The sequence below is a fragment of the Tamandua tetradactyla genome, chromosome 18 (assembly GCF_023851605.1).
Source record: "Tamandua tetradactyla isolate mTamTet1 chromosome 18, mTamTet1.pri, whole genome shotgun sequence".
Taxonomy (NCBI): domain Eukaryota; kingdom Metazoa; phylum Chordata; class Mammalia; order Pilosa; family Myrmecophagidae; genus Tamandua; species Tamandua tetradactyla.
Genome location: NC_135344.1, coordinates 24945542 through 24954369, shown reverse-complemented (window position 1 = coordinate 24954369; position 8828 = coordinate 24945542). Strand labels below are relative to the sequence as shown.

Sequence of the window (8828 nt, the reverse complement as noted above, 5' to 3'; positions counted from 1 at the left end):
GCTGGAAACGCGCCGGGGAGCCTGAGCCGGCGGCCGGAGACGCACTGCACTGCTCGCCGGGTCGCCTCGCTGCCGCGCAGACCCTCCATCTTCCTGCTCAGCCTCCGGGCCCAGCTCGCCGCTTCCTCCGGGGTCCGGCTTCTCTCTGGGGCTCCCGTGCTCCCCCCACCCCTTCAGCTCTCCGCGGCTCTCCTGGTCCCCCTCCCCCGCCACACACGCTCACTCGCGCGCGCACACACACACACACACTCACGCACACTCACACGCCAGCGAGCTGCTGGCCGCTCAATGGACCGATTTCCCCGGTTTCCCTGATCCCAGCCCGGTTCGGGATGAGAAATTGCAAAATGGCCCGGGTCGCCAGTGTGCTGGGGCTGGTCATGCTTAGCGTCGCCCTGCTGATTTTATCGCTCATCAGCTACGTGTCCCTGAAAAAGGAGAACATCTTCACCACTCCCAAGTACGCCAGCCCGGGGGCGCCCCGAATGTACATGTTCCACGCGGGATTCCGGTGAGTGCGGCCCTTTATCTGAGCGCCCTCGGCTATCTCGTCTATGGGGGGTCGCGGGGGGGGGTTGTCTGTGAGTGGAGGTTGTTGTGACTTCTCCGAGACACTTTGGACACGATGACTGCGTGGTCCTTTCATTCCTCTCTCTGATTCTCCCTCCCTCCCTCCCCTTTCTTTTTTAACTCAAAGCCTCAAAAGCCGTTGTCCTAATCGATGCGATTGCATTTCTCGTTATTCTTCATTTTTGAAATGGGGGACGGGTTTAGGGAGAATGCAGGTGGAGAAGAAGCTGTGTGTGTGTGTGTGTGTGTGTGTGTGTGTGTGTGTGTGTGCTGGGAGGGGGAGGGGAAACGGACATGCGTGAGGGGAGCGCCTTCCTCGCCCCCCCACCCCCACCCCACCCACCCCCACCCCCCGTCTGCAGCCGGCGGCGGCCGGGGCTTGGGGCAGTCCGGGGCGATTTAATGGCGCAGGCGCCGACTTCCCTCGCGCTCTCCTCCTCTTCTCTCTTCTCTCACACATCAAGTGATGCGTGGGTTTATTCTCATGAAGCCCCTGGGACGTTCTCCCTCGACCCTTTCCCTCCGCTGCCAACCCCTCTTTCCGGGATTTCTGCAGTCCTCCCGCCCCCTGCGGGAAGCGGGCAGCTGAAGGGCGCTTGCCCTCGCCCCGGGTGGAAGTCACCGCTGGCCGCGAGGCAGAACTAAGAAGGCGCAATTTGGCGCAGTTCATCGAGAACCCGCCCCTACCTGTGACCCCAGGAGCAATCCTAGCAGGGCCCCCCTGAGTCGCGAGTGGTAAATACAAACTACAGCATGTGGCCCCAAGCCCGGCCAGGGGTGCGGAACTACAGAAGTCCCACCTGGGCAGAAGAGCAGAGCTGGCCAGCCCTCCGAGGACCCCCACCCAGGGTCCAGGGAGTGAAATCACATATAGTCTAGGGAGGAAAGAAGTCAAAGCAGGAGCCCCTCGGTCTCTGGTTTGCTCTGCCCTTTCTCCAAAAATTAATTCACCGGGGTGGCGGGGCGTCTCGCGTGGAGGCAGGCGGCGGCGCGGTCGCTGTCCGCGGTGCTGACTCTTGATTATCCCCGCGCCGCGGGCTCCAGCCGTGCGCCGGGTTCCCGCCCCTGCTCGCTGCGTGACGGCCATTTTCTGCGCTCTCCAGCGCTCGGGGGATGGACAATGGAAACGGGTTTCCCTTGCTTCCTTTCTTCCTCCCGGGTGGTGTGGGAAACAGAGAGTGAGGCAAATGCTAGGGAGCTCTGGGGTGGGATGGAGCCAGTGCCGTGTGCCAACTGTCCCCCCTCCCCCACCCCCACCCCTGCTATCCGCTGGACTTTAATGGCTACCTCGGCTGCCCCAGGCTGAGGCCAGCACATTTGCCTGTGTACTCATGTCCTTCTCCAGGTCTCAATTTGCGATGAAGTTTCTAGACCCGTCATTTGTGCCCATTACGAATTCTCTGACCCAAGAACTCCAAGAGAAACCTTCTAAGTGGACATTTAATCGGACAGCGTTTTTACATCAAAGGTAGGATAGGAAGAAAAGATCCAAAACGTATTTTTGAATTCTGTAATTCAAACAAAACAGAAACTAAACAAACAAAAAAAATCCAAAACAACAAAAATCTTTTTTCACTCCCTCTGCAGAGATGTTTTCGATTTGTCTACTTGGCCTGATTGCACAAAGCGCTGATAACCAGTACATGGTACCCTGCCATAAACAGAAAATATCAGAACTACTAATTTGAATGAAAACAAAGATATTTCCAGTATAGTTCCTAACCTGGACTTAATTGAGTACCATGACTGAGCACCATGATAGACTAGTACTGCCAGTGTCACCTATTTTTTTTTTTTATAGGATGACGGGGCAATTAAATGCAAAAAAAAAAAAAGTATAATCTCATTGAAACACAGAGAAAACATCATAATTAATCTCCATCGAATTACTAGTGAAAACCTTAGCCCAAATATATGCAGATATTTTAAGGACAGTTTTGTTTTGGCTTTACCTGTTTGTTTTCATTAAGCTTTGCAACTTTTTGATATATTGAAAAATTACCCATCATTCTTATTAGTTATGTCTTGTAGGCATCTCAGTTTTATAAATGAAGTTTTGGGGTTTTTTGATGGGGAGGGGGAAGAAGGATATGATTTATTCAAGTTTATGTATTTCTCCTCAGTGATTCCGATCTACTCTTAGCAAGCTGAGATGAAGTTCTATTCCTTGGTGGGATTATTATGCTGCTAAGTGGAATGTGAGCCATCTAGTGTACTCAGGGGTGTGAATACTTATTTTACAAACCACTACATTTAGGAGTTTGTGGGTGGTCATAGCATTTCTTGCTATTGTTCTCTCTCTATCTGTATTAATCTACTGGCAGAATTAAAACAAATTCAGTAGATATCCATGGTGTCATAAAAATATTTATTTGAAAAATTATCTTTAGTTCTGTGATTATGATTAAAATTTTCAAAATGCTGTATAATTAGAAATTAGCCTATGACAGTAACTGATTAATTTGAAAATCCTAAAAGTGCTTTTAAAATAAAACAAAAAACTTTTGGGCTTTTAATCCAATATCAATGTTATGGGCAAAAAAACCTTGATGAATAAAACACATTAGACCTTTCCCCAAAACATATTACTAACTCAGTAAACATATTCTTCCCACACTAAGCTGTGTGACCCAAATGACCAGTCAGAGCAATATTTCCTTCTTAAAACTTCCCTCCTATCAACCCACTTATTAGGCAATTTTAAATTACTTTTTACCAGTATGTCTTTAAACATAACTTACATTTTTAACAACTTGAAAGAACAGTACTGGTAACTTTGGGAATTTTGGATTAAAGATTTCAGTAATTCTACTCTATACTTTGAAGAATGGAGTAATTTTTAAAAATAAAATTCCAGGTACAGTGATGAAGTACAAAGCACGTAGCTTCATTCCTGCTATTATGTAGGCAAAAGATACAAGAGATTCAGTGGAATCTCCTTAGAGGAATCTAGCAGTAAAGTGACATGTTACTCATCTCTCTTAAATATTTTAATAGCTGAGACTTTAGGAAGAGATGTTTAATTTTACTTTAAGTTCAACATGATAGCAAACTGAAATTGGTTCTAAACATCACCCTAGCCTTATTTATCCTCCAAATTGTTGGAAAATACACACGTTTTCAGGGTTTCCAATAGCTTCTCCCTCTGAGGATTAGAGTTCTACAACTAATTTGTGTTTCTACATAATCAACTAAGAAAAAATATCCCTGTTTCATTATTCAAAGGACCTTAATGAGATTATCATCTCATTTCTATTAAATATTCAACTGCATCCACTGCTATTACCATTTTCATATTTTAATAATAAATAGTACTGTAATGACTCATATCTATTTGGCTTTTATTTGGATATCAATGAGAATTTGATCTTCCTTGAACACTGCAATCCAATAGCAAACAAGTAGTCCCTAGTTACAAACTCAGTCACCTCTGTGCATGTGTTAATTTGAGCTCTTTGGAGCATGTGTATGTTGTCTCCCTGTACTTTTTGGCACGGTTTGGCCTGTATCTCCACTTTGATCAAATACATTCTTCACATAAAGCAGAAAACCAAGGAAAGGCAGCTAAAACTGTAAGTCACAACATTTGCAGGCCCCAAAGGATTATATTCAGAGCCTGACTGATGGATCACACATCTCTAGACTCTGAAGTGGTCCTTTCTCCCAAGACCACAATTATTATAAATGTATAATCTTTCCTGGGTTCAAAATTTCAGCGTGCCTAAGATTCTTGTCTCAATAAAATGACAGCTTAAAACATAAGATGAAAATTCGATTCTTTTGAATGGGATTCATTTAATGAATTTCTTTTTATTTTAGGCAAGAAATTCTGCAGCATGTCGATGTAATAAAAAATTTTTCTTTGACCAAGAATAGTGTTCGGATCGGACAACTGATGCACTATGATTATTCCAGCCATAAATATGTTTTCTCTATTAGCAATAACTTCCGATCACTGCTTCCAGATGTGTCACCCATTATGAATAAGCATTATAATATTTGTGCTGTGGTTGGAAATAGTGGGATCCTGACAGGGAGCCAGTGTGGACAAGAAATAGATAAATCAGATTTTGTTTTCCGTTGCAATTTCGCCCCTACGGAGGCTTTCCAAAGAGATGTTGGAAGGAAAACCAACCTTACCACCTTCAACCCCAGTATCCTGGAAAAGTATTACAACAATCTTTTGACCATTCAGGACCGTAATAACTTTTTCCTCAGCTTAAAAAAGCTCGATGGGGCCATTCTTTGGATCCCTGCATTTTTCTTTCACACTTCAGCAACTGTTACCAGGACATTAGTTGACTTTTTTGTTGAACACAGAGGTCAGTTAAAGGTCCAATTGGCTTGGCCTGGAAATATAATGCAGCATGTCAACAGGTGTGTATATTTTATTACATTTAACTCATACCCCACCAGATGGCAAATTAATATTGTAATCTCTTGGGGTGGGGGTGGAGGGTATCTAATTAGTTGTTATGGTTAGTGTGCACAAAGTACTTTAGGGCAAACTCTTTTGTAATGAATGAGTGAATTATTCTGTTTAAGAATTTCAATCTTCTGTCGCCTTCTAGCAATCAAGTTCCAAAGGGAGAGATTGGTGTTTCATCAGCTTCCCCCTTCTGTTCCCTGTCCCCTTCCTTGATGTCAAGCCTAATAAGCAGTCATGGAAATCACCAACAATCAGGATTTTTTTTAAATGGATAACCATATCCCAATAATGCCAACAGCTAAATTAAACAAATCAAGTGTGATTTAAGTAGATGCAACTGACTTAAGTTTTCTTCTTTTTATCTGATGTTTGAGTATTTATAGATGTCCATGTTGAATTGTATAATCTGCCTTAATGGTTTGAGATTTGAGTGCCCAAAACATGTGAAAAGTATTTTGTGAGTTCTTTGTTATCCCTTGTAACTCAATGGATTGTCCAGAGATGCAATGTTTTCTTCTAGTCTTTTGATTCTCAACTCTGGCTGTACATTAGAATTACTTGGAGAGCTTTAAAAAAAAAATACTGTTTCCTGGGCTCTTCCTCAAGAGATTCTGGTATAATTGATCTGGTGGAGCTCAGATACTTAGTATATTTTAATAACCCTCCAGGTGATTCCAATAGGCAGCCAGAATTGAGAGCCATGAATCCAGGCCATTTTATAAAACAACAATAACAGTATGTATCTTTTCTTCAAATCATTTGAGCAAAGTGCCTCCATTCTGATTTCCCTCAAATAAGTAACCTCTACATCCTAACGTAGCATCCAGATATTACGACAACATAGGGAGAGTTCTGGGAGGCCTGTAAACAGGAACTTCCAAAAACATTTATGCCATAATAAGCCATTTCCATCCTGTAGTTCCCTAATATCTTCCAAAGTTGAGCTCTGTTTAGTTACACTTCACAGAAGGAAGAATCATAATTTCATAAACTGATATGTATTAAAGAGGTAGGGGGATGCCATACTTTACAGTCTAAACTGGAACTTGATCTTTGAGAGAAAATAAACAACGTTAATAGTACAACAAGGATGACAGACATTAACTGGGACTGTCCCAGTTTCCCAGGATATATGATCACCTTTTTAAGAGGCAGTGTAGTCCAATCCTTAATTTTAAAGGTAATCAAACTGACATGCAAGGAGCAGGAGTTATTTACTCAAAGACACTGCCCAAAATGAGTTGGACCATAATTAGAAACCAGGTCTCCAGCCTCCCACTCCCGTGGCCTATTGACTTCATCAGTTTGTCCCCTTCTGGTTCAATTCAAATTTGGCTATGCTAAAAGTATTGTGGGAAGCCATTCTAATTCCTTAAGCAAAAACATTAAAACCAAGACTGAACTTTAAAATTTCACCTGGAAGAGGAAAGTCTAAATCTCAAATCCTGAAGCAGTGAAGAAGGCACTGAATGTACTTAGAAACTTCCAGAAACTTGCCTATATGGCCAACCCTGACCCAAGCTTTCCCGAAAGCCCACAGAGTTAGAAAGGATGCCCCACAGCCACTCGGGTTTAAGCCAAATTTGATTTCCTGAAAACCGGAAGGAAATGTAGTGCATAGGAACCTGATTCATCAACAATTTAATTCTGCCGACATAACCAGTGATAAATGCACACACAAGAAACAATCTCAATGTTTGGCAACGTGGGTAAGAAGGCTTTGATAGACCATTATTTATCTTTTTTTTAACTTAGAAAGTATGTAAATACTTTTCTTAAGTTCTTGCAGGTGAAAGAAGAGCTTGGGGGCCCCCAGTTAGAAGAGGAAAAAGCAGGGAATACAGTTTTTTTTACAAGGGGGTGGAGAAAAATAAGTCTCCTAAATATTTCCAAACCCAGGAAGAAGGATTTATTTCTAGGTTTGGATAGGAAAACGACGGGGAAGTTCCCCTTAGATTAAACCCCACATCTAAGGGCCCTTTATTTATGAGAAGCTCAGGCATCCTCAGGGCGGCCTCATGTGGCATCACCACTGAGCCCTAAGTACCCCTCTTTAGGGACCCCCGGAGGCAGGGCTGGCTTCCGGGTGTGAGACCCCTGCCGTTGTGGCGCCTGCCTGCTGAAGCTCCCTGCCCTCGTTTAATGCTCGCCTGTCAACATCTTTAAATTCTTAATTTTTGAACAAAGGGCCCACATTTTCATTTTGCACTGGCTCCCACAAATTATGTGGCCCGTTGTGCAGAGGTTTTGTTTGTTTGTTTTGGTCTAAAAGACAGATTCAAAGCAAGTACTGTTTTAAGTTACTTATACAAATCCATCTCCCAGCCAAGTCATACTGGCTTATCTGATTGAAATGTGAAGCGCTGGCCTCTGAATCCACGTGTACTTATTGTTCCACAGGTACTGGAAAAACAAACATTTGTCGCCTAAACGGCTGAGCACAGGTATTCTTATGTATACGCTTGCATCAGCCATATGTGAAGAAATCCACTTGTATGGATTTTGGCCTTTTGGATTTGACCCCAACACAAGGGAAGACCTTCCATACCATTACTATGACAAAAAAGGAACCAAATTTACCACCAAGTGGCAGGAGTCCCACCAGCTGCCTGCTGAGTTTCAGCTGCTTTACAGAATGCATGGGGAAGGGCTCACCAAGCTGGCTCTGTCACATTGTGCCTGAGGACTCCAATCGGAAAGTGCCAAACGGCTGTTTAAAAAGTGCCCCAAATCAAATTGAATAGTCTTCAGGATAGAACCCTAGAGAATTTCTTATAAGGATTGTCTGCCATTTAAAAGGAAAGATGTCTTCTCTCCCTGTTTTTTTGCACTGCTCTTTTAAGGGTCTTAGCAGATTTAGCAGGACAGATGCATTTAAGCCACATGATTTAAACCTGGTTGATGAAAAGAATGTTGCATTTGGAACTATGCTGCTGATGAAACAATTTGAAGTATTTTCATGTTGTTTGTATTTTAATAATAAACTGCCTCCCATTTTTTATGAGGAATAGGGCTGTAGTTTTTGCAGCTCTGCTCAGATAAGTCCTTGTAGTTATGGGCCTCTGGCCAATTTGGGCAGGATCTCTGTTCTGCCAGTGGGATCAGCTCTTAAAAATGGAAACATAAAAATTGGCTTGCATCTCTCTCTCTCTCTCTCTCTCTCTCTCAGCCTGTTCTTACTCTGTCTCTCTCTCTGACTTTCTCTCTCCCAACACCCTCTTCCTCGACCCCATCACCGTGAAGCTTAATAATTTGCTCGGAATCATACTGAATTCGCTTGGCTTGTATGTGTTGCATCTGTATTTGGTGTGTTCAAGGCTCTGGGTAACTTTGATGTTTCATGACAATCTAAACAAATCATGATGGATCCCCTTATGATTACTTTTATAAATATTGCCTCCTATTAAGTTCTCACTATTCCATACATTCATCTGACTGCTGGGCGGGCCTTCTGTGGTGAGTGCTGTGCAATGCAGTGCTTCATTCACTATCACAAGGGAAGCATCTGTTGTGGGTGGCACTGCATATATGGACATAGTGCCATGCAGCAAATCACTGTTGCCACATCTGCAAGGGCCAGACAGAGGTATTCCAGCCTGGGTCTAGTGCTGCCCCAAATCCCAACCCAAGCACCAGGCTGTATATTCTCTCAGAATATACAGGCAAAGAGTCAGTTTATGAGTCTGGGACATATACAGTAAAAGGAAAGAAAGGAAGATGAACATAGAAGCTGTTATGGAACCCTGTGTACCTTAAAGCATCGTAACCACATTGCCCAGTCAGAGCCTCTGAGAACCACCAGGGTCAGGGTGGAGGATAGTCTTCGAGA

The 8828-nt window shown here is 43.5% G+C and overlaps 1 protein-coding gene across 1 annotated transcript; it reads left to right on the top strand.

The window, feature by feature from the left end:
- The first annotated feature begins 332 nt into the window (after positions 1 to 332).
- Positions 333 to 7719, top strand: ST8SIA3 (ST8 alpha-N-acetyl-neuraminide alpha-2,8-sialyltransferase 3). Its single transcript, XM_077136130.1, has 4 exons — positions 333 to 511; positions 1916 to 2038; positions 4390 to 4947; positions 7400 to 7719. The coding sequence occupies exons 1-4, from the start codon at positions 333 to 335 to the stop codon at positions 7680 to 7682; spliced, it is 1143 nt and encodes a 380-aa protein (XP_076992245.1). The 3' UTR covers positions 7683 to 7719.
- Positions 7720 to 8828: the final 1109 nt, after the last annotated feature.

Coding starts and splice junctions, on each gene's coding strand:
- ST8SIA3 (XM_077136130.1), top strand. CDS start 333: ATGAGAAATTGCAAAATGGCCCGGGTCGCCAGTGTGCTGGGGCTGGTC. Junction 2,039..4,389: donor ACAGCGTTTTTACATCAAAG/GTAGGATAGGAA, acceptor TTTTTATTTTAG/GCAAGAAATTCTGCAGCATG. Junction 4,948..7,399: donor ATAATGCAGCATGTCAACAG/GTGTGTATATTT, acceptor ATTGTTCCACAG/GTACTGGAAAAACAAACATT.